This window comes from Camelus ferus, chromosome 1 (assembly GCF_009834535.1).
Source record: "Camelus ferus isolate YT-003-E chromosome 1, BCGSAC_Cfer_1.0, whole genome shotgun sequence".
Lineage (NCBI taxonomy): Eukaryota > Metazoa > Chordata > Mammalia > Artiodactyla > Camelidae > Camelus > Camelus ferus.
The window spans coordinates 82,333,490-82,357,605 of NC_045696.1; the positions used below are offsets into that span (position 1 = coordinate 82,333,490).

The following is a 24,116-nucleotide window of genomic DNA, read 5'->3' on the forward strand; positions in this document are numbered from 1 at the left end:
TTGTGATTGAGTGTGAGATCCTGGATTATAAACTTGGCTATCTAATCCCATTCCTTCGGCACAGGCTAAAGGTAGAGCCCTATTTCAAGATGGTATAGGTATAGTGCTAGACGTGCCTTTGATCCCTACCTTTCACACTTTCTTTCCATTCTGCCTACCTCAGTCAGCTGTGAACAAATTCCTCCCATTAACCATCTCCTCTTGTTTGCCTGCCCAGGGGAGCAATGGCTCTTTCTGTGTCCATTCATCTTCCTTTAACTGCTCAGCATTTCCTTTCTTGCCTCCCCAGCACTGTAACACTTGGCATTCTGGCTTGTTTTATTGCCAGTTATATTCAGGCTTATCTTTCCCATCTGACTGTATACTTAAAAAATGGAGGATATCTTATTCATCTTTGTAACTTTATGCATTCTGATTTCAACAGTTTTCTAGCATTCAAAATAATGGTCAGATATTTTAATCCAAGTATCTGATTCACATCTGTGGTGTTTAATTTTAGTATATTCTTCTTGAAATTACTCTACTTCTGGATGATGACTATGTTTACATGATAATCATTATCTAAATTCCTTAAGCAAATACACCAAATGTTTCTTGCATGAAGGCGGTGCAGGGTTGCAGAGCACAGAAGAGTAGACCGTATCATTGTCTCAAATGCACCAATAACTAAATCTCAATATTGTTCATAAATAATGAGTAAAAATGTAGAATTTACAGAAATTACATTAAAATACAATTACTTTTTATTTGGTGGTATTTCTAGCCAAGTTCTAAAGTCTCAAAATCTCTGAGGAAAGTTCTACCAAGAGCTTCATGTATCAAGAACCCATATATCATATATCAAGAGCCCAAAGGAAGAATGCCAAGAAATGTTTAGGACAATAGTTCTCAATGTTCAGTATGCATTAAGATCACCTACAGAGCTCTTCCAGCATGTTCTAGAGATCATCTAAATCAGAGGGCCTAAGGTGGGGTTGGGCTTAGACACCATTATTTAAAAAATATGTTTCTGATGTGCATCAAATATTAGAGCTATTATTCTAGGATATTTTAAAAAACGAGTACATGTACATTGTTTTTATATAAGCATAATTTAACTACTCTCATTTGCACAATTTCTGTAGAAATGAAACATACAGAAGTGATAAACTACTGTTGCAACAGAACAGACAAAACCTTTTCTTAAAAAAAATAAAACTTTCTAAAATTTGTCTATCAAAATCATCCTATGAAATTAAACATAAAACAAATACCATTTAAAAACAGCAAAATCATTTATATATAATCTATGGTTTCTTTTTAAAAAGCCTAAAATCTAACAATACATTAGGAATAATCTAATACAAATATAAAACAAAATTAACTTAGAAAATGTTTTTTCAGTAAGATTTTCAGCATCTTAAAAAGACTTTCAAAAAACTTAGTAATACTTTAAGAACAGACCTTTCCCAAAACACTGCATTGTACAAATATATTTAAAAATGAACTTAACTAATATAATTATGAGTGTTAGAATGATGCCAGATACAACTAAAATACATGCATATTATGATAAAGAATAATAAGCATTATGAGAAGAATGACAAGACAGGATACTGAAGTATTCAAGCTTTCTTTACACGTCATTCTGGAAGAGCATCAAGCCATGTCACTTTAAAATAAAATTATTTTAGCTAAGAAGCAGATAATGTGATGAAGAAAAGCACAATAAATCAACTTTAGCTACTCCAATCCAATAATTCTAAAAAATAATAAATTTGAAGGCTTATCTATGTAAAGGCAGAATGCTAATTACCATCATATTAGAGGAAATTTGGTAACTACTACCCTCACAGAATTATAACATCACTGTGGCAGTTTTTAAAGAGAAATTTTGTTCATTAGATACTGAGATTAATGAGGATGTGAATTAAATATAACCTCTCTATTTCAGTAGACTTCTTAAAAAGGCTGAGTCCTAATTTCCTTTAATTTCTTCACATTCCAGTTCCTATTGAATTTAAGCCAGAATAGATCAGTTGAACATTTTATAACTTTATAAATTGTACTTAAACTCAGTATATTAAATTAATACATATGCATAATTATATTTCTTAGATAAATTAAATACAAAGTTTGAGGTACATTATATAAAGGCAGTATTTCAAACTCTATTCAATTAAGCCAATCCCACTGGTGGCAATTTAGTGTGAAAATGCTGAGTATGCTGTGAAATGGTGACGATATGTACAGTTTACAAGAATTTAGTAGTTTCATTAAGTCTTCTGGTTGGTTCCTATGAGTAGGACCCCAAAGAAAATAACAATTAAAGAAATCAATACCAATAGAAAACACATTAATTTTATTACAGGTGTGGTTTCAAAGCAGAAAACAAATAAGCCACAACTAATGCATGGCAGAAATAAGAAATAATGTCACCATGGTGTTTGATCAGCAGTATAGGAACTGATAATTTAATGTCCAAAGATTAGACAGTGAAATAAATCAATATTTGGGAAAAATGGGGTGGGGAAGAGTGGTAAATATCAGAATAAATCTGAATTTTCTAAGTTCATTAGGAAGGAAAAAGACTACTGTGAAACTATAACCACCAACAACTGTCATGGTTTAATCTATAAAATTTAAAAACTCAGAACTTATAGAAAACTCAAGTATAAAATGTTTAATAAACTGACTTTCTGATAACAAATGTTTACTATTTAATTGAAGTTCATTTCTTAACTATTTATGAATATAATGTATCAAATTCAGAAGCCAAGTATTTTATACTATGCATTAAGTTTCTATTTAGAAAATTCTTTTTAGGATTTTATATTTTTAAAAGTGCATAAGAGGTATAAGAGGCTTATTAAAAATTTTCAAAACTCAGTATATTTTCCTCATCTCCAGTAATCTAGAAACCTATTAAAACAATCTGGATCAAGTTTCAAAACTGTCTTTAATAAGATAAAAACACCAAATAGCTACTTAAAATTCATTTTGAAAATGTAGTCTCAGATAAATCAAAAGTACTGACCACTGGTTTTCTCTAGAATACTGAGTTCTAAATGAACAAAATTTACATAGTTTTCTAGCTTTTAAGAGAAACACTTTTTGTTTCATTAGAAAAGTTACCTCCAATGGACTGTATTAATAGAGAAACAGCACAATTCTTATTCAGTACCGAAATTTTCTCAGGTACATTCTGTTAGGCAGAAATATGAATTTTATTTTCCCCCCATAGTTTATGTATTGGTCTATGGTTTATGTATTGATCCATCAGCACCTCTCTTGGGCTGATACTATCATGGATTTCTTTTAAATTTTGAGGGGAAGAAAATAAATTCCACAGGTCAAAAATCATAAACTGATAGATTCTACTTGAGTAAATGAAAGGCAATCCAAAATGCAAAATAAAAATGGAATTAAGGCAGCTCTAAAAGAAAGTAAAACTTACCCACCCAAAAGAGTGCTAATGTAGTATAATTACTCATTCCTTAAAAAGCTGTGTATATGACTTAGACATAAAAGCCAAATATCAAAGAAGCATTGCCCAGTTATGATGCAGCATCAGGTGCTTTTACCTCAGTGAATGAAAAATAATGGCCACAACTCAAATGAATGGTTAATTTAATATGAATATATGCATCTTACCAGAGATGTTTATGTTTCCTACCAAGGTGTCTTAGCAATTCCATATTTCTCACAAAGTCAGTATAACTGTTGTAAAAAAATCAACTGTGGTTCTGAATACCCATTCACAGTTGACCTCAACAACGTATCTGATGTAGGAGACTGATTATCTGTGACAGGCAGAAGCATGTGGTGGTCCTCAGTTCCAAGCGGAAGAGTTAGTGGTAAAGTCATATCAGAAGGTTTCACATCTAAAGTTTCTGATAAAGGACTTTTTTGTATAGAATCTTGTTCACTCAAGGGATGATCCTCTATACTAGAATCTAGAATTTTATCTGCACCTGAAATGGAAGAGAAAAAAATTAACTCTCTTTAAGAACCAAACAAAAACCCTGAGGAAGACTCAATCTATATACCATCCCCAGAACTTGCATTCCAACCTCACACCTTTAGTCATACTGTTTCTCTCTTGCTGATTTGCCCTTCTTATTATCTATATACATCCATTATGGGTTTGAAGATTAGGTTCAAGCACCAACATCATTATAAAAATGGACTTAACTGTTCTGGAGCAGGGTAAGCTGTTTCTTACCTATTTTATCACTTGCTTGTCAGTTTTTCATATACCACCCTGTGACATCTATCATATTGCTATTTAACATTCTCCGTAGGTATGCCTTGAATGCTCAACAGACTGTAAATTCCTTCAGAGCAAATGTCAAGTTATACTTCTCTAATTCCTTCAAAGTACTTAAAAGTGCTATACACATAATAAGTATTCTGTTTGTTCACTGAATGTATTAATGAGTAGTTCATATTCATATTATTCAATGAGTTCAAGTTCAGAGATATGGCACTCTCATTTTCAGAAATTCTGCCCTACTCAAGGGAGTTATTATGCCACTGACTAAAGATACAGTTTTTTCTTCAAATTTTCCACTAGCTTTCCACTTTCTTGTCACTCCAAAGTACTAACATGATTTCAGTCTATCTCTGTTAGACAAAATTGCATATTTGCTTTTATAAAGTTTATCTTGTTTTTGCCAGACTATTCTTCAGTTCAACCAGCCAAGAATACAGCCTGTGCTGTCTCATCCCAGTGACTCTATTCAGTGTTCTCTCTGCTTGGGATGAAACTTCCCTTTCCCATCTATCCTTTGAACTCTTCTCCACCTTTCAGGTTCCCTAGAATTAAGCTTTTCCAGTATTCACCTCATTTAATCTCTTCTTCAGCACTCTTGCATCTCTGTTATACTACATTTTGTCTTGTAATCATAGTTATTTAGATTTCTGGCCTCCCACACCAGATTGTAAACTCTTTGAGGACTAGGACTACGCTTTGTTCACCTTCATACACTCTGCAGTTATGTGTGCTTTAGAGGTATTTAATAAATGCTTGTTGAATTAATGTCTCACAGAAGTTTTCAGATGTTACTTACCTTAAACCTCATGGTGTTTATGTTTACCATCAAAGACTATCATCTCTATAAACTGAAGACTAGTGTTTTGTTTCTAATCATAACAGAATGCTTAAGCATAGTGAAACTTTCTCAAGGATTCATTTTAAGCAACAGTCTAAAAATTCTGTAGCAAAAGTGTAAAAATTCTTTCCATTTTCATACATTGTAACAATTTGGGGCTACCTGTTTCCCTATTTCCTCTAACATATTTCTGGACCACTGTTCATGATGCACCTACTACAGTAAACCCCAAGTAACCCAGACTCTAGTATGAGGAAGAGTAATATATAATTTGTTTACACATTCTTTCATTCTTGAAACTGTTCATACATCAGGTTTTTAAAGGAGGGACTATTTCAAGCATCATTTATTACAAGGTCAATACGGAAAGAAATTCAGAATGAATTCATCTGCAAATTATAAAGCTACCTTCCTCATATGTGTGGACCTAATTTTTAAAAATATATATCTAATTTTTATATTTTTCTATCTGTGAAAAGTATTTGGGTCTCTTGGGCTAAAATGGACTTCAAAATTTTTCCAGTTAAAATTAATGTGAAATTTAAATTTAAACTGTTGTACATCTCAACATTTTAAGGAATAGCACAAATATAAGAGTATCAAATTTTAAAAACACACAAGCATTTACCAGAATGGACTTTAGTCTTGTGCTTCTTTAAATTTTTAATATCTGTGTAAGAATTTCCACATAATTCGCAGATAAATGGTCTTTCTCCTGAAAAACAAGTTAAAAAATTTAAAATCTCAGTATTTCAGAAGCTGCTAAGACAAAAATACCAATGTTGACGAACACAATACAAACATTATTATACTGTTTAAATTTAGTTCAAATTACTATCTTAATCTCTTGGTTCTAATACAGTGAAATGAAAACTTGTATACACATAGGCACTCCTTCATACAAAGCATCCCTATTTCTTGAAAAAAATCACACATTTTCATTAACAGAAATTTCAAACTGAAGATGTAACTTACTCTTTTATTTCTATCAGACATTTATTGAGTGCCAGTTATATGCCAGACTCTGGCTAAGAGATGTAGCTGGGGGAAAAAATTCATGATTATGGTTTCTGCTCTCAGGCAACTTACAAATTAGAAAATCCTTTAAAAATACAGAATAAAAATACTACAAAATTATAATTCTTTTGAAATAAGAACTGTTCAATGCTTTACAATGAAAACTGAGGAGTATGAGAATATAGAGTTGCCAATAAATTTATTAACTGTCTACTAGGTGTTCACACTACACCAGATAGGAATTATAAAATATAATTTTTAGAAAGAAAACAGTATATTTTCAAAGTGGCATTTTCCTTTGTTTTAAACACTTTTGTACATTTATTTTCTTCATACTACTTACATACTACCTTTTATAATAAACATGTCGATATAAAAATGTATTCCTAAAACTTGCACAGTGAATACGGTTTAATAAGAAAATCTGATACTATCTTGGTATTATCTATTCCTTTTCATTTTTTGGTATATCTGTGCAATTTAATCCAAGTCATTTAAAAACTACTGATTATCAGGCACATTTCTTAGAAAATCTACACAATTCTTGATCAAATTTAATTCACACTCCCAACAACTAAAAAACAAAATAAAAAGTTGATATTTATACATTAAAATATTGCTATCGCTAGAGTATGACTAGATACCATATAGTCCATAATGGTTTAAAGTCAAGGTTTACAGAAAAAGAAATTAGAGAGAACAAAAAATAATACGTTCTCCCTAAACACAGACCTGTATGGGATCGAAAGTGTTTGTTGAGCTCTCCTGAGGAAATAAAACTTTTCCCACAAATACCACATATGTATGGTTTTTCACCTAGATGGAAAATAAAAGATAGCGAAGTGGTGTACTATACCAATATAATATTTATCAAGTACAATAATCTAAAGTAAGCTGTTGTAGAGTATTATTTAAATTAAAACCTCTTTATATTGTACTTCAGAGGTATTTTCAGTGTGATCCAACTTAAAGGAACATTAGTAATTATTTTACATTGCTCATGTAACCTGATGCTTTTCATATATTAAAACTTTACTTCTGTACGTATCCTTCTAGTAGACTAGAGCTGGGCAAGAAGTCTGATTTTTATATAATTAAAAACATGAAAATTAAACAATCTGTATTTCAATTCGTGCTATCTACAAGATTATTAAAGTGGAATAAAATCATTTAGGAAAGATCTATTAAAAAATTACCCTACAGAAAATGAAAATATTTGAACAACAGATTTTGCTTCAAAATTGATACTTTGGGTTTGAAGTATCTGTTTAATTTGCAAATCTTAGAATGTCTGTGTAGAAAAAGTCCTAAGAAGTTATTAAATCAATGTTCTACCCAAAACCACCCCAACCCCTTAACTTTACAGTTTTATCGAAGGGAAATGAAGATATAAGAGCCTAAGGAGTTTCTCTAAGGTCATAAAAAATGTCTCAAGTTTATATACTGTCAAAATTATCTGATTTTAATGTACAAAGTTACAAGATAAATAATTTCACCCACTGTGTATTATTCTAGAAAAATGTCTGCTTTTATATTTAATATTTATGTGAAAATCACAAACATAAAAAGCCTCAAGAAGGACAAACAACAAACATATAACTAGAAAGCTTGTAACCAATCTATTTTTTTGTAAAGGCTCAATTTCCCTTTTTCTTTTATTTATATTTATAACTTTCCTTATTTTAAGCAGTCTCTGTATCAAATTCTTACCTGTATGTTTTCGAGAATGAGTGATAAGAGAACTAGAGACAGCAAATGCCTTTCCACAGGTATCGCACACATAAGGCTTTTCTCCTGTATGCCTTCGAACATGATAGGTCAGTGTGCTGGCTTGGGCAAATCTCTGTCCACACCTATCACAGACATATGGCTTCTCTCCACTATGCTTCCTATCAGTAAATAAAATTATATGTTGGCAAGTAAAGCAATCTGGGGATCACTCTATATAGCAAACATTTTTCATACAATTTTTCATGCAGTATTTTATTTCATATTTCATTTCATCTTATATGTATTTAAAATCAAGAGTTTAATGTGTACTGCTAAGACTAAATGTTTTGGTTGTTATCAAAATATTAGTTCTGAGATTACTTCAAAGTTTGCCATCATCTTTATATGGTAGTCAAGTGCACCTATAATTCTGTAGGCAATCATTTTTGCTTGTCCATTCACTCACTCTTCAAAACTCTTTCCTCAAACCTCCAGCACCTCCTCACCCATCCTCACTCTCAGCTGATGTCCTTGCTTCCTGTTTCACTGAGAAAATTGAAGCAATCAGAATAAAATTTCTACCACCACAAATCTCCACTTATAGGCATCTGTATCTTCACATTTACTTTTCTTAAGTCTAGTATGAGAACGACATCTGAATCCAACTACTCCCATTTGTATATGTAAGATACTATTCCCCTTGCCTATTCGATGATATTGCTCTTGCATTTTTTCCCTCCATCCTACATCATCCACTTTCCCCACCCCTCTGGATCACAGTATACAAATATACTGATGTCCCACCTTAAAGGAAAAAAAAAGACCCCTGAATCTTACTTGCTCCTCTATTTTTCTGCTCCCCTTTAGTTACATCCTGAGTCTCCAATGGTTCTACTTTAATTTCTTCTCTGCTCATCTCTTCTCTACTAGCCTCTGCTAACACTACTTTTGTTAAGAGCACCGCTGACCTCTCACTTTGCCAAATCCAGTAGTTGATTCTCAGTCTTAATCTCCCTATCATCAGAATTTGACATAGCTGATCACCCCTTTCTGAAATCATTTCCTCCACCTGATTTCAAGGCAGCCCAATCTCCTAGTTTGTTCCTACATTGCCTGCTCCTTCCTTGTCGCTTCTGCTGGTTCTTGCCCATTTCCCAGAACTCTTAAAGTTAGTGCACCTCATGACTCCATCCTTTGATCTCTTTTCTACTCACCTTCATTCTCTTGGTGACCTTATCCAACTTATGCCTTTAAATACTATCTATATGCTGACGACTCCCAGATTTGTATCTTCAGCTCAAAGCAGACCCCTGACTTCCAACTGTCTATTATATGTTTCCACTCAGATGTCTAATAGTCATCTCAAATTTAACATGATCAGAACTCTACTCTAAACTCCTGTACTCCCACTTACACTGCTCTATTCACAAATCTTCATTTCAGTTAACGGTAATTCCATCTTTTCAGATGCTCAGGCTCAAAAACCTCAATCATTTTTAATTCTACCCTTCCTTTTTCCTTTCATATCCCACATCCAGTGTGCAGCAAATTCTGTTTGTTGAAACTTTACAATATGTCCAGAATCTGACTAGTACTTATCTCTTCCACTGCTCTCTCTGACCTGAACCATTATCACTCTCACTTGGGTTTTATCTACAGCTTCCTAACTGATAACTGTGTTTCCATTCATGCAATCCTATAATCTTTTCCTAATATAGCAGCCAGAGTGATCCTTTTAAAAATGCAAGCAAGATCATATCACTTATTTCTTATTCTCAAGAGTAAAAGCTTTATAAAGGCCTATAAAACCTTCACCGTCTGGACACCCTAACAGCATTCTGATCTTACTTCCCTCCCTCACTTATTCCCCGCCAGCCACCACGGCTCCCTTGTGGTTCCCTGACTGTGCTAAGAATACTGTGTGATGGTCCAAAATTAGAACTGTCCTGAATTCTAATACAATAGTCTACTTTAGGACTATAGTGAATAACAGACTCAAAGATCAAACATTTATTTTTTTGTTTTTAAATTTTACCTTGCATGAATCTTGAGATTGCTAGAAGTTGCAAATTGTAAATTGCATACATCACATTTATAGGGTTTTTCCTCACCATGATGCATGCGACTATGGAAGACTAGCTGGCATTTCTGAGCAAATCCTTTATCACACAGTTCACATTTGTATGGCTTCTCACCTAAAAGAAAAGTAAATAAAATTTATATTTAGAAGGAAATACTGTCTTAGTTGCTTAAGCCATATACGCTTTCAAGAGTCCATCAACAATACTAGTTTCAGTATTCAGAAAATGTTAACTGCTAGAAGTAAAAAAGCAAATAGGATCTTCTTCCATACTGACTACTGAAAACAGCAGTAGAGTTAAGAAGAAATTAGTGTTTCTCAGTTCATAAAAGGTGATCAATGAGAAATACATATTGCATCTTATAAAGTACAAATCTAAGTGTACCAATAAAGGTAAATCTAGAGGCTGAGGAAGGAATGTATATATAATTAACATTCAGAAGTCAACAAAGTCTAGGAAGCAGGTGGTGAGATGAGCTGGCAAAATCTGAGAATCAGACTGGGTTGTAATTACATTTCTCTTTATCGATTTTAATATATTTGTTAAATACTTAGCAAGCTAAAACTAAGTTTATGCTTATTTTAACTATGAGAGAAAATGATTCTTAAAGAACTCATGCACTGGGACTTCAGAGTATCAGTTACAATGAGACAAACAGCTACTGGAAGGGAGGGTATAGCTCAGTGGTAGAGCGCATGCTTAGCGTGCACGAGGTCCTGGGTTCAGTCCCAGTACCCCAGTAACAACCAAACAAAAAACCATTAAATATGTGGTCACAATTGGACACATTTTCAAGTCTAACCTGCTCAATGATTTTATGAACACAAGTGTATTCCAAATTTTGGTCACAAATAGTCAACAATGTATATTACTATGTCTATAAAAATATTTCAGTCACAACATAAAAACAATCACACCTACCACAATCCAGTCTTACCTGTATGAGTTCTTACATGCGTTTTCAGCTGGTTACATTGGGTAAATGCCTTTCCACACAAGTGGCAGACATAAGGTTTGACTCCTTTGTGTATTCTCATATGCCTTCTCAAGCTGCTGGCTTCTGAAAACACTTTCCCACATGTGTTACACATTGGCTTGGCCTTAGAATACCTCTGATCCAGCTCTTCCCCAGAGCTCTCCAGCTCATAAGAGTTCTTGACACTGGCTATATTAGACATAGAGTGTTCTTTCAGAGCACAGTTTGGCTGTGATTTTCCACGTTTCCGTTTCACTGTAACAGTTTGCACAATGTCTTGTGCTGGAAAAGTATTTTCCACAACTGATGTCAACTCGAGTTCTGAATTATTTCTTTGTGCAACTTGTTCTATTCCAGGGGTGGAGAATTTATTTGCATCTAGAAATAATTCAACAGATGCATTCTCTAAAATGTCACTGGGATATTGCACTGTTTTGTTCTGCCCTGTTTTCTGAGAGTTGAAGCCCTTCTTCTTCTTTTTAGTTTGAGACGACTTCTTTGCTAATGCCCCTTGTTTAGGATTTGCCTGAACTAAATCTGTAGACACTTCTGATTTCTCCCGACTGTTATAATCTCGCAGAGTAAGGAGGCAAGTCTGTTGATTCAGTTCAATGTTTCCAGTAATACTAGATATCTCTGTAGAAGAGGGATTAGCAATAAAAGCAAAATCTTCCATCTTTATTTTACATTTAGTGACCACCTCTTCCACTTTGAGATAGTCAGCAGCCTGATGGATTTCTTTAACATTCCAACTGTAAGGAAACAAGGCTAAATGACAATATTCTAATCAAAGAAAAAGACGTTTCTGAAACAGAGCTACAGAAATATTTCAATGTTTTTTAAAGGTCTAATGAAGCAGAATGATGAAAAAGGCCTAAGAGAACAAATTTATAAAATTTATTCATTCATTCAGACTGTTTGGCGTTAAGTCTCCAGTTTTACAGAACTTGAAAAGATACAAAGTAATGATTATTCATAAGTATAACCAGGAAAATATAAAGTGTTAAAATTTCTGCCTGTTTTAAAAAACACCTGGAACACAAAAGTAGCTGTTGGCAACTTACTGCCTCTTCCCATTTATCCTGAGGCCTCTTCAGATAGCAGACTTTTCTGGACTAGCAACAGGAAGAGTCTAAAAAAACTATTATCTTCCTTGCTCCCCTGTGAGGGACTTTAACTGTGCTTCTCAAACTTACCTGTGCATGTGAATCACCCAGGGATCTTATTAAATGTAGATTCAGATTCAATATGTCTGTACTGGGGCCTGTGCATCTGCATTTCTAACACAATTCCCGGTGATGCCAATGCTGCTAGTCCATCGATCACACTCGAAGAAACAAGGTTTTAGAATGCACTAAGCTCTCTAGCAACACTCCCAACTTTTCTGTGTGGTGTGATACTCAAACCACATTAGCTAGAGAGTCTGTCACTTTAGAGTCATGCAGAAAAATTCTGATCACCCTGTTCAACATTGCAGTCAATATTTACTGAACAACTACCATACGTGTTCCTGAAAGGAATATTTAGAAATATCAAATAGTCTCTGCCCTCTATAATTTTACAATGTACTGAAAGGTTGTTCAATTATTCTAGCACTGGCTCTGGATTACTATCGGGATTAACTAGGGTAAATCAGCATCTTCCACCTTTCAATTTTCTTAGCTATAAAGTCAGAGAGCTGAGTTGGTATTAACATTAAAAATATGCCCTTTTAATTATTTGAGGATGGATATAACACACGCACATACACAAACACATACCTTCCTATTTGCCATTTTCCCCAAATATTATTTAATTCTTTGGGAAAATTAAGTAGATTTTGTAGGCTAGTTTGGAAACCTAATCACCAGTTTTGGGGAACATTTTGTTCTCTGGGAAAATACATCCTAAGTTCCTAAACATACTACAAATAAACTTTTGGAAAACATTCTGTTTGCAAATAGACTCCCTTAGCTAAAAAAACATTACTTAAAATACTCTTTTCTTATGGCCTCTGGCTTTAATTCTGGAGCAAATAACGCATGATTTTGTAATCAAGTTAACTCTATTTGCAAAGGTATTGCACCAATGCCCCAAACATAAAAACAACCTTATTTATCTTTCATACAAAATGTTTTTTGCATGTATATAGCACTGTCACTCTCTAAAAACATTGTTTCTTCTTAAGCATTTTTATTAATTTTGTTACATTATCTATTAAATTACAATAAATGAGAAATAGTAATAGAATGAAAACCACATTTACTCTATCACTTACTATATTTAGGTCTCAAATTATAATTGTGCTTAGTGCTCCATAAAAGGAACTACCAATAAGATGAGGTAGCTTTAAGACCAAACAATACAAACTAATACTGAGTCATGCACTAATTGTTCAGTAGTGACAGCTATTCATACAATTTACCTATTTCATAGATAGCCCATAATCTCAGTTAAGAGAATCAATCACCATTTGTTTATGTCAGCAACTTATCTGCTTTTGCTTACAAGCATAAAGTTATAATGCTTACAAACTTGCTTTCACCTTCCGAAGTCATTGGAAGTCATTTTAATTACATATTGTTAAGTTTATGGCCAAGTCCTTTATATGAGTAGTTCATTTAATCCTTAGGACATGCCTATGAAATCTATTATAATCTCCATTTTACACACTAATGAAATACAAATGAAGGATCAGGGGTCCAAAGAAACTAAGTAACTTGCCCAAGATTACAGAGTGTTAGAACTAAGATTTGACCAAGGTACTCTGGCTCCTGAGTCCAGTTAATTCTCTATTATTCTGTTTTCTTAAACATAAGTTGTACAGACTTTCTATTTTTGGTATACGTCTTCTCTTACATTTGCCGCTGGGCTCAAACAATTAACTCCCCAGCTCCCCAAGAAAGATATGTTTAAAAAAAGATTGAGCAAAACATCTGGCTCTTCTTCACATCAATTCTTTGCTTGAAGGATCAAAGTAAGGTGCTTTTCAGTGTGTTCAAATCAATTCAAGATTTTTCTGGCAAAGTTAAATGAGAAAGGGAAACCACTAAATTGACAATCAACCGAAATTCACTGGTTTTGATTATTTTACATTATAAATTCTAAATTTTTAGATCAAAGGCACTTGTATAGACAAATATTCAATTTAATTTGTCCTGTAACATAAATCTATGACACTGCTTTGTTCCTTTAATCAACCCCTATACAGAGCTGACTCAAAGATTTCATTACACCAAAATTTAAAAATACTTTAACATGAGTATTTCCTTTTCAAAAGGATTAAGGAATATCTCTATTCCAGCTTTTAAAAGAAGTATATTTCCATGCTAAGCTGCAATGTAAACATATCCACAAAGTGTTAAGAGTGGGTGGCAGAATTTTGGGTGTTTCTTTTGTTTTTTGTTTTCCTCATCTCTAAGAAATGTGGAATTAAAGGGCTTGGAGAGTAGGATAGAGAAGAGGAAATGAAGGAAAGAAACTAATGTTCACTGAGAGGCAGGCCTTCAAGTACATCTTTAATCTTCACAGTAACAACTAATGTAGTTATTATCATCTTATTTTTACAGATAAAGAAAAGGAGGCTTAGAGAAGCTGTATCTTGCTCAAAGAGACATACTGACTGATAGGCAAGATCTAATTCTAAAGCCCATAATCTTTCTAGGTCAGATGATGATCTGTTCATGTTTACACTTTCATAAAAGATGGAGAAAAGAAGACAGGAGTAATTTAATTGGTTTCTCTTTCCTTTTATCCCCACCACCTTTCCCCCAACAACCAGTAAATATATTGGTATTAAACTAATTATATAGTTTATCATGTTTGAGAGACAAACAGTGCCTGCGTATCAGATTCTTCTTGTCAGTGCAGTGGTAGCATTAAGCATCTTAGAGAAGCATTTTAGCATCTTGGACCCAACTTAAGCATTAGTACTGATAGCTTTTACAGAGATAACAAGAGTCACTGCCATTAATACTCCAATGAAGTTACTTTTCTGAAACAAGATCAAGAAGAGGTCCTGCATATTGCTATTTATGGCTGGTAATGGGAGCACTATTAAATGAACTTAGAGGTTCTTCCTTCTTTCTCCACCTACACCTCCCCACTCCAAGCACAGAGTTTGGGAGAGAGAAAACCAGAGGAATATAAAGACCAAAAAGCAAAGGTAAACTGAAATTCACTTAAAATCCATTGTATTCTGACCTTTAAGTTTACATAACTGAAGTCAGAGTTTGTTTCAGTAGATAAATCAAACGTGTCAAAAACAATGCTCTAGTTGTATTAACATCTATACTTTTCTTTTGTGCTTATGAAATTTAGTCTGTTTATCCCAAATTAGTGATACCAACTTCTTTATTAGAAACAACATTGTGCACAATATTTGAAGTCTCAAGACTTCAAGGACTGAATAAAAAAAAATTCAAATCTGCTTTAGCTCTAAAGACCATTGACCAGCTTTTATAAGTAGAAATAAAATGTGTACTTTACCTGTCAAGATTTAAAGTTCCTGTGTATATAAACTCCAACAGTTTTTGAAATCCATCAGCCTTCACCTGACTCTGATCAAGAAAGACATTGTTCTCAGAAGTGCTTCTGTAGATCGCACCAAAATACTCACTAAACGAGGCAAGCACATTCCTATGAGCCTTAAACTGGAATTCCCCGATCACTATGGTGCAGTCACAAAGAAAACCTGCTTCCCGTTGTTTGTTCAGTCTCTCTAAAAGGTGCTCACAGTGGTGCGAATACTGCATTTTGAGATCAGAATCGAATTTTACCCTTGTTCTAGAAAACAAAAAGGAATAGTAAATAAGTAACCCTAAATTTTCATCACTCTTCACCCAATCAGTTGGTGAGTGGAGAAGGGACATGAGACATAATACCAACAAGAAGAAAGTCTGTTCTCACTTTATGCCCCCATAAAATTTTTATCATACAGATATGGTTAAAATGCTGAAGGAATAAATTCCTTTCTAGCTTTTATTTCACCTTGGTCAACTAACACAATCCTTTGAATACGTCAATAAACAGCGATCCAGTGAAAACATTCCACTAGGTGAAAAAAAAAAAGCAACACAAAATTCCACGCTTTTGCATTAGACTTTCAAGTTCACTAGGCACACACATAACAGGAAGAAAATTCAATAAACCACTAAGAAGTGATTCCTTGGGACAAATGGGAAAAAGAACACGGTACGCGTTCTTTTAAACTGCCCTTAAATCTTTGGAACCTGTCAGCTTCCGCGGTGCTCACAGTTGCTTCAAAACCCAAGGCGGGTGCCGAGGGGGCGGAGAATAAGCAGGGCCAGCAGTTGTCAAAGGTTTGGCCACTCGCCCCGAGAAGGCCACACCCCCTTCCTTCTACCCTACCCACCCGGGGTGGAATCGGAGAGTGACAACGAAAGCCGGCCTCTGCTGGCTTCTGCCTCCCTGACCTTCGCCCAGCTCCCACTCCCGCGAATTCCCACAGCAGAGGTTGTGGCCAAGGCCAACACCAGGGCTGCCTCGCCCAAGCTTTCCGCGTTAACACCTTCGCTCCGACCTGAGCTGGAACTCGAAGGAGCCTGCCCTCCAATGTCCTAGGGTCTGGTGAGAGCGGGGATGGCATACTGGGGGCGAAGCCAGAACTCACCTATAGCAACCCAAAGAGAGACACGGTTTCTTCACTCTCTCTCCGCCATCTTGGAAGGACGTCACCTCGCCACGCTCCGCCTCTCCCTGCTTCCTCCACGTCGACGTCACATCCGGCTCTAGGTGTTCAGTGGCAACACCACAGGCTCTAGGACCGTGGAAGTCCGACACCTGCCTGGGGGAACGGGCTGGCGACATAGATCCCGCTCCCTACCATGCCAAGGGTCCCCGGAAACAGGGAGCTTCTTGGATACGAGACCTAAGGGCTCGCTCACAGCGTCCCTCCTGTCTTCATTCTGAGCATTCCGGTTGGCAGTCAGCATCTCACTCTTTGCCCTCCAGGACCGAGCCTGGGCCGCGCTGCGCGGCGGGCCTCTTTCCTGGAGGAGAAACTGCGCATTGCATGCTGGGGCTTGTAGTTAGTTGCTCGTCTTCCTCCATCATCCTCCCCTTCCTTGAGGCTTCACGGGTGGGAACAGCTGCTTTGTGTACTCGGGCTTTCCGCCATGGGGATTTTTGAGCTGAGAGTGATCACCCATTTTTAGTTTACGTACTCCAAAGCTCTTGGGGCCCCCTGGGTTTTGTTTGCGTTAGCCACCTGGAGCCCAGTTTCCGGGATACCCTTACCTGGTGCTAGAAGTCTGAGATACCCGACAGCAGAGCAAAGCAGTAGGGCACACTGGGCATGCGCATGGAGAAAGGTGGGCTTTACACCGGAAAAGGTTTTCCTGCGTCTGGACTAGAAAAATTTTAGTACAATTATTGACATCGAATTCAGATTTTGTACAATGAGGGAAAGGGGTGCCAGTTATCTGCCTAATATAAAAAGACACAGAAACAGTGAGATAAGTCATGCTGAAATGTTAGGGTGGATTCTTTCCTACTACCTGCGAACATCATAAATCTAAGAAAACTAAAACTTAAACATGTTTTTCTCGTTAAAAGTTGTGTCAAGACAATAGGAAATTTACTCGCAACTTTATTTTAACGGACAGTCTAAAGTTGAATTTATTCTTGTCTCTCCTGAGATTTTCTTTTCTAACCAGATTCTGTTTGCTCTCCTTATAACTTCTTTCTTGGAGGTAAGAATTGTATTTGTGAATGAAACTATAGCCTTTAGGATTAAAAGGAAAAATTTGACGCTGGTTCTTTATTGATTACATCTTTATGAGTAAAATTTTATTTCTGATTCCACTTTTATTTTTGTCAGAACCCTTTTAGGTAATTTATTAATTCAGAAATATTTAAAAGTCTCTCCAGTTGTTGGACACCATGTATATAGAAAAAGCATAAAACATCATCTCTGAAGTTTAGCGAAATCTGCAATCTAAAGGGGAAAATTAGTGGAAACCAAATGACTTGTAATACAAAGAATGTTCAAGGGGCGACAGGGCTTACCAGTTGTTGCACGGTATTTGATTACCCTTGATTACTTACTAGGCTGCACATTACATTACTTTTTCAGTATCAGGTTGTTAGTTGATTGCAAAAACTTTTTTTAAAAGCATGAAGCACTTTTACGTGCAAGCCGTCAATAAAATTATTTGGTGACAAAATAAAATAACACCCCTGCTGAAATTCAAGTTCCCAAGGTACTGCAAATTTCTAACAAGATTACGTCTTTTGAAGAAATATAACGGGTAAAGAAGAAAAGACAGCCCTGTTTCCGCCCGGTTTCGAACCGGGGACCTTTCGCGTGTTAGGCGAACGTGATAACCACTACACTACGGAAACCTTGTCGCATTTAGGTGCTCAGAAAGTCCTTGATATCACGATTCTAACATCCAGTTCGCAAACATTTGAAAGTAATGTTAATGTAACTTTTAACGGAATAAAGAGATTTTTAAAGAAGGGAAAATAACCACATGTCCAATTGAACAGTGCTAACTATTTCAAAAGTTGGAATTTGCGTACACTTTTTCCAAAGCCCTTCAGGGCACCCATCAGTTGCCCTTCTTTTGAGTTTACTTTCTTCTATGGAAAAGAAGTGTTATATACTAGTTTATTTTCTCCGCATTGCGGGGCTGAGAGTTCAAGGAGAATTTCCGGGCTTTAGCCGGCTACAAAGGGGCCCGCAGCCCTTGGGTCCCGGAGTCCCGCTCCCGCAGCGGCGCGCAGCCCCAAACTCTACAGCTGTTAATTTAGCTAGTGAGAAAGCGACCCTTTCAGCCTCTGGTGGAGCGTAGGGTAGCTTTTCAATTTCCTCCTGTGCTTTTGTACATGCTTTAGACAGTATTTGTTTAAAAATCTTCTACAAGGTGTGCAAAATTGAGAGGCTAAAAAAAAAAAAAAAAAAGAAAAAAAATCAAACACCGAAACGCACTTTTTGGCACGCAGTGTGCACACATTTTTCTAACCCTGAACTCCATATGACCTAAGAAATACCATTTTTTTTTTCCTGCAAAGAGGCAGACACGTTCTTATGCCTAAAAATCAGAAGTTTTTAGCGAATAAGAATGAGCTTCCATATTACACTGAGGTGGGGGTGGGGGTGGGGTGGATAACCGGATGTAATTGCTAAAAAAATTTTAAAGTGAGATTCTACCATTTTGGTTTTGAGTACATTTTGCTTACAAACCACGGGAAAGAAACACAACAAAGTATTTGTCCAGTATATATAGAAATAATAAAATTATTTAAAACTCATTTGAAATCCTAACACTTTTTTCTTTTTAGAAGTTGACGAGGGTTTCACAAATCCGGATAGTGCCTCGCGTTCTGCAACTTTCCCCTGCCATCTCTCCGCCTTCTTCCAGTTTCAAGGGTGCGTTTCAGAGCTTCTCGCAGGCCCCTGGACAGACATTTATTAATCAGAATTTAATGGCTTTGAGAAATGAAACTTTTTTCCTGATATTCTCGGATTCCAGGAGGTGGGGAGTGGTCCAGCCTAGGTGAGACGCAATCGTGGGTGGCACTTTAGAACGCACGGGCGTCCACAGAGTTTACCGGCCTGGGGCTCTCCTGTTTCCCGGCCCGCACCTGCCGGGCTCAGGCCCCGCGGGGCCGCGTCGTGGCCTCTGTGACGCGGCGTTCCAGGCTGCCGGCCCTCGCACTTCACTTTCCACTCTCCCGGCTCAGCTCGCAGCCAGGGCAGCCGGGCGGCAGGAGGCGGAGGCGGCGGCGGCGGCATGAGCTACTACCAGTTACCGGTGGTGATAGACAACGGCTCAGGAATGATCAAGGCGGGCCTGGCTGGTTCCCGGGAGCCTCTGTTTGTCTACCCAAACATCACTGGCCGCACCAAAAGCCAGACCAGTGCAGCCGAGCGCGCGCAGGAAGTATTCGTGGGGGACCAAGCGCAGGAGCGGAGGAACTCGCTTTCCATCAGGTATCGCCCTCTCCCGGCAGGCAGAAACCGCGTGGAAGGGAAGGAGGGACAGCCCAGAGAGGGAAGCAAGGGTGAGAGAAAGGGTAAAGAAGCGAGGATGGGAAGTTTCAGCCAGCCGCCGTTACTGCAAACGCTGGAGCCACAAATCTGAGTGTACCAAAACAAACATCTACAGGGTGAACAGTATTGCTCTCTGTGTCTATACAAATGTATTCAAATGAATACAGTCATGGTTCGTAAAATACAAGTTCATTTAAGAATATTACTTAATTATGGTACCTTTGTCATTTGGGTTCTTTTTCCCAATTAACTTATATTAAATTTATATTTATGTGAAGATCCCTCCCCCCTTTTTTTAAGTCAAAAAGGGTAAAGGGGGAGGGAGAACAGAAAGCAACCAAAATTGCCGAGGAAGTTAGCTGTGCTAATTTTTGCTGGCAGTTAAACTTTTCTCTGAGAGGTTTTGGCTGTCACTGCCCATAAAGGGTTACTCGTAATAAATATGAGGATTAACCCAGGCTAGAAGAGAATAGAAACTGGAAAAATTAAAGGCTGCCATCTATCTTATTGCTCTTGCTACAGATACCCAGTGGAGCGTGGTCTCATTACTTCCTGGGGGGACATGGAGATCATGTGGAAGCACATCTATGACTATAACCTGAAGCTAAAGCCCAGTGATGGCCCAGTTTTGATTACAGAGTCAGCACTGAATCCACTGGCCAACCGGCAACGTGTCACTGAAGTGTTTTTTGAGCATCTGGAGGTTCCAGCCTTCTATATGTCCATCCAGGGGGTGCTAGCTCTCTTTGCTGCTGGCTTCACTACTGGCTTTGTGCTGAATTCAGGTGCTGGGGTCACCCAGTGCGTGCCCATCTTTGAGGGTTACTGTCTCCCTCATGGTGTCCAGCAGCTAGATCTGGCAGGCCTTGACCTCACCAACTACCTCATGATGCTGTTGAAGGACCATGGCATCATGCTGCTTAGTTCTTCTGACAGGAAGATTGTCGCAGACATTAAGGAAACCTCTTGTTATGTGGCAATAAACTTTGAGGAGGAAAAAGCCAAGAAAGCTGACTGTATAGAGAAGGTTTACCAACTACCCGATGGGAAGGTGCTCAGACTCCATGACCAGCTCTTTCATTGTCCAGAGGCTCTCTTCTCTCCAAGTCTCGTGCACCTTGAAACCCCTGGCATTGATAAGATGTGCTTCAGCAGCATAATGAAATGTGATACAGATCTGAGGAATTCCTTTTTCTCCAATATTATCCTTGCTGGGGGATCGACCTCTTTCCCTGGTTTGGATAAGAGGCTGGTTAAGGATATAGCAAAGGTGGTGCCTGCCAACACCCCTGTGCAGGTTATAGCGCCCCCAGAAAGGAAAATATCAGTGTGGATGGGAGGCTCTATTCTTGCATCCCTGTCTGCCTTCCAGGACATGTGGATCACTGCAGCGGAATTTAAAGAAGTTGGACCCAACATAGTACACCAAAGATGCTTCTGAATACAGATGACATGGTTAGAAGAAAATGTTTTGAGTATATGTGACAGAAATCTTTGGATATTATATGTTCCTGGGAGAACAGAAAATATTTCAATTATTAGAATGTCCAGGTCTCTGTTGTGTTTCTGTAATGGGGGGCGGAAGGAATAATGGTGAAGCAGTCAAATAACACTTATTGAGTAGAGCCAAATTAAATGCTAGAGGAGACATTATTCTTGACCCTGGGGATCTTTCATTTCCCTTGGAGAGAGAACAATTTGTGGTACAATATGATATGTGCCAAATGAGTGATAAAGATTTAAGTTTGTTGAAATTTATGGAAAGAAGGTTGCTAAGAGGGAAGATTTCATAGCAGAGGTATGCCATCAGGTGGCATTAGGATGGGTGTGGGGGGTAAAACAAAAGGCAGATATTCAGAAAAGCATAATGGAAATGAGTAAGAAGCTAGATATGAAGATGCACAAAGCATATTCAAGGCATGTTTAATACATTAGTTTTGTTAAAATGAAGAGCCCATATGAAGCAGACTAAAAGCAATGACTAGGAAGGTAAATTAAGGCCAGTGACTGAAAGGCTTTGTGTTAAATGTCCTACAGGCAAAAGGAAAATCATTAAAGGCTTAAAAGCAGGAGACATAGGGAAATTAATGTGAATGTGGTGATAGTTTGGAGGATAAATTGGACTAGGAAGACCCTGCAGATTCAGTGATCAGTTTAAAAAGTTATTAGTCTAGATATAAAGCAGTCAAGACTTATACTTAAAATTATAAGCAATAGGAATTAAAAATAAGAAATTAGGAAAAACTGACAAGTCTTGGTGCCTATTAATTATGAAGGGGAAAGAAGGATCTGCAATGACCTGAGTAGCTGAGAGAATGATGGCAGTGTTGATATAACTCAAAGTATTTAGTGTCTGCTCTATGCAAAGCACTGTGCTAAGTGCATTGAGTGCTAAATCAGGAGTCAGATTGTGTCCTTGAGCAGCCAGCAGTCTAGTGTAAGAGGTGACATTCATACCTTAATTATAATAATACAGGATAAAAAGTGATTGTGTCCTAAGAGAAGTATAAAGTGGGAAAATATTCATAAGAGGGAATATATCTTGAGGGCTCAGGGAAGACTTTCTGATAGATTTGGCTTTGGGGCTGGGCTTGAAGGACAGATGGAATCTAAACCTAAGAGTGTTCTTCCTTCTGAATTTAGGGGCAGCACATATGGGTTCAGATTCAAGCACTACCACCTACCAGCTGCATGATTGAAACAAATTGTTTAAACATTCTGAAGATCAATTTCTTTATCGATAAATGGGGTTGCTAATCCTAATCCCTGTCTGTCTCACGGGGTCATCATGAAATTCAAATGAGACAATGTCTCTCTACAGGCACGTTTACAATGTTATTTTTTGCTTATAGAATTAGAGAATTTATATGTCCAGCTCATGCTACTTCCTCCGAGGAGTCAGAATCTATCACTTGTGTCCTTCAGCACATTTATATTACCTGTATTTCTCTTGACCACTTGATGTAGCCTTATCTTTTGGTTTGCTTGTCTTTTTCCCTTATTAGATATGTTCTTAGAAGACAGGGATTGTGGGCTTTCTCTTTTCATCTCTAACCCCCTTTCATGATGACTTCTATAGTACAATCTCAGTATGTATGCAGATGTATAGAATTGGACAGAAGCACACTACTGGCAGAGGCAACACTAGGGCAAGGGCTCTAAGGTATAAAAATGAGCATGTACAAGCAGCTGGAAGTAATTCAGTTTGGCCTGAGTTTGTGAAGAGGTGCATTTCCTCCCCATTTTAGTGATTGTAAGCAAGACTGGATAAGGTGTAGAAAATGGTTATCTAAGAGAAGTTTAAACAGTTGATGCTGCACTCACTAGATTCACAAGCACTGTAGAGAGAATGATCCCAACCCTCTCACTTTAGAATGCTTAAATTGCTTTTTTTCCTAAAATGTATGGTCATGGCTAACAATACATTTAATTTAACCATATATCTAACTTAAACTTCAACAGCCCAGAGAGATGGGCAAGACAAGTAGTATTCCCATTTTACAAATAAAGAAATTGAGATTTAAAGAGGTTAAGAGATTTAAGGTGATCTACAAAGTAGCTTGCTAGATTAGGCGGGCAAAACAATCCTTAACTGTGGTTTCTTAGGGAGTTAACCCAACAACTAGCCTAGAATATTCTGTATGGACTCTAGCCTCTTCTTCAGGGTCATAATAGATCCTTTTCACATGGTAATCTAGGGAAAGAAAAAAAAAAAAAGCGAAAATTCCGTTTAGTCATATTTTTCCTTATCCTAAGTCGTATCAGACCAACCTTCATGACATTTTACTTTTCTCTCAGGTCGAGGCAACAACAGCAACAAATCCAAGGAAGTCCACCCAATTTAACGGGTTCAACTTCTACGATCAGCCGGTTACATGAAAAACAGCATTGTACCGGCCAATATAAAAAAGCTACGATTTATGTGCACTGCTCTTTTTTTTTTTTTTTTTAAATGTAATCACAATGCTACATTAACGCGTTCAATGATTGAAAAGCCTTTATTTCCTAATAAAAGGGAGATTCAGTCCTCAAGTTAAAATTAGGAATGAAATAGTTCCTCACGTGTAATAAAAGACATCCTCTGCTCAAGCAGTTGAAGAGAAGGCTTTCTAATGAGAAGCGAGCAGATAAGAAACTCGGAGGCAGGCAGCCCAACGAGCTGAGTCAAGATTTTGGTTTAGTTGGTGCTGCTTGGGAATCTATTTTCGTAAATATCTCTAACAAAAATGTTATCAAAAAAG

The 24,116-nt window shown here is 36.9% G+C and overlaps 2 protein-coding genes and 1 non-coding gene across 6 annotated transcripts; 1 reads left to right on the forward strand and 2 right to left on the reverse strand.

The window, feature by feature from the left end:
- Positions 1-720: 720 nt before the first annotated feature.
- MYNN (myoneurin) lies at positions 721-16,713 on the reverse strand. 2 transcript variants are annotated; one of them, XM_006188066.2, is made up of 8 exons: positions 16,489-16,713; positions 15,345-15,641; positions 10,839-11,629; positions 9,856-10,015; positions 7,821-7,999; positions 6,843-6,926; positions 5,722-5,808; positions 721-3,953 (listed from the first exon to the last, which is right to left on the reverse strand). In XM_006188066.2, the coding sequence occupies exons 1-8, from the start codon at positions 16,683-16,685 to the stop codon at positions 3,691-3,693; spliced, it is 2,058 nt and encodes a 685-aa protein (XP_006188128.1). In that variant the 5' UTR covers positions 16,686-16,713; the 3' UTR covers positions 721-3,690. The 2 variants fall into 2 exon arrangements, with proteins under 2 accessions (XP_006188128.1, XP_014417574.1); XM_014562088.2 differs by lacking the exon at positions 6,843-6,926.
- Positions 16,714-17,058: 345 nt separating this feature from the next.
- Positions 17,059-23,967, forward strand: ACTRT3 (actin related protein T3). Of its 3 annotated transcripts, none has more exons than XM_032484596.1 (3): positions 17,059-17,188; positions 19,164-19,815; positions 20,398-21,791. In XM_032484596.1, the coding sequence occupies exons 2-3, from the start codon at positions 19,616-19,618 to the stop codon at positions 21,314-21,316; spliced, it is 1,119 nt and encodes a 372-aa protein (XP_032340487.1). In that variant the 5' UTR covers positions 17,059-17,188; positions 19,164-19,615; the 3' UTR covers positions 21,317-21,791. The 3 variants fall into 3 exon arrangements, with proteins under 3 accessions (XP_032340487.1, XP_032340493.1, XP_006188127.1); XM_032484602.1 differs by lacking the exon at positions 17,059-17,188 and adding an exon at positions 23,674-23,967 and having other exon boundaries at positions 18,977-19,815; positions 20,398-21,330; XM_006188065.2 differs by lacking the exon at positions 17,059-17,188 and having other exon boundaries at positions 18,977-19,815.
- TRNAV-AAC lies at positions 18,149-18,221 on the reverse strand. The gene has a single exon. It is a non-coding gene; the product is annotated as a tRNA-Val (tRNA).
- Positions 23,968-24,116: the final 149 nt, after the last annotated feature.

Excerpts from the sequence above, each read along its gene's own strand:
- MYNN (XM_006188066.2), bottom strand. The coding sequence starts at position 16,685 with ATGTCGCCAGCCCGTTCCCCCAGGCAGGTGTCGGACTTCCACGGTCCT. Across the intron at positions 15,642-16,488 it reads CTCTCTTTGGGTTGCTATAG|AACAAGGGTAAAATTCGATT; the intron begins GTGAGTTCTGGC and ends TTTGTTTTCTAG. Across the intron at positions 11,630-15,344 it reads GGAACTTTAAATCTTGACAG|TTGGAATGTTAAAGAAATCC; the intron begins GTAAAGTACACA and ends GTTTCCTTACAG.
- ACTRT3 (XM_032484596.1), top strand. The coding sequence starts at position 19,616 with ATGAGCTACTACCAGTTACCGGTGGTGATAGACAACGGCTCAGGAATG. Across the intron at positions 19,816-20,397 it reads AGGAACTCGCTTTCCATCAG|ATACCCAGTGGAGCGTGGTC; the intron begins GTATCGCCCTCT and ends CTCTTGCTACAG.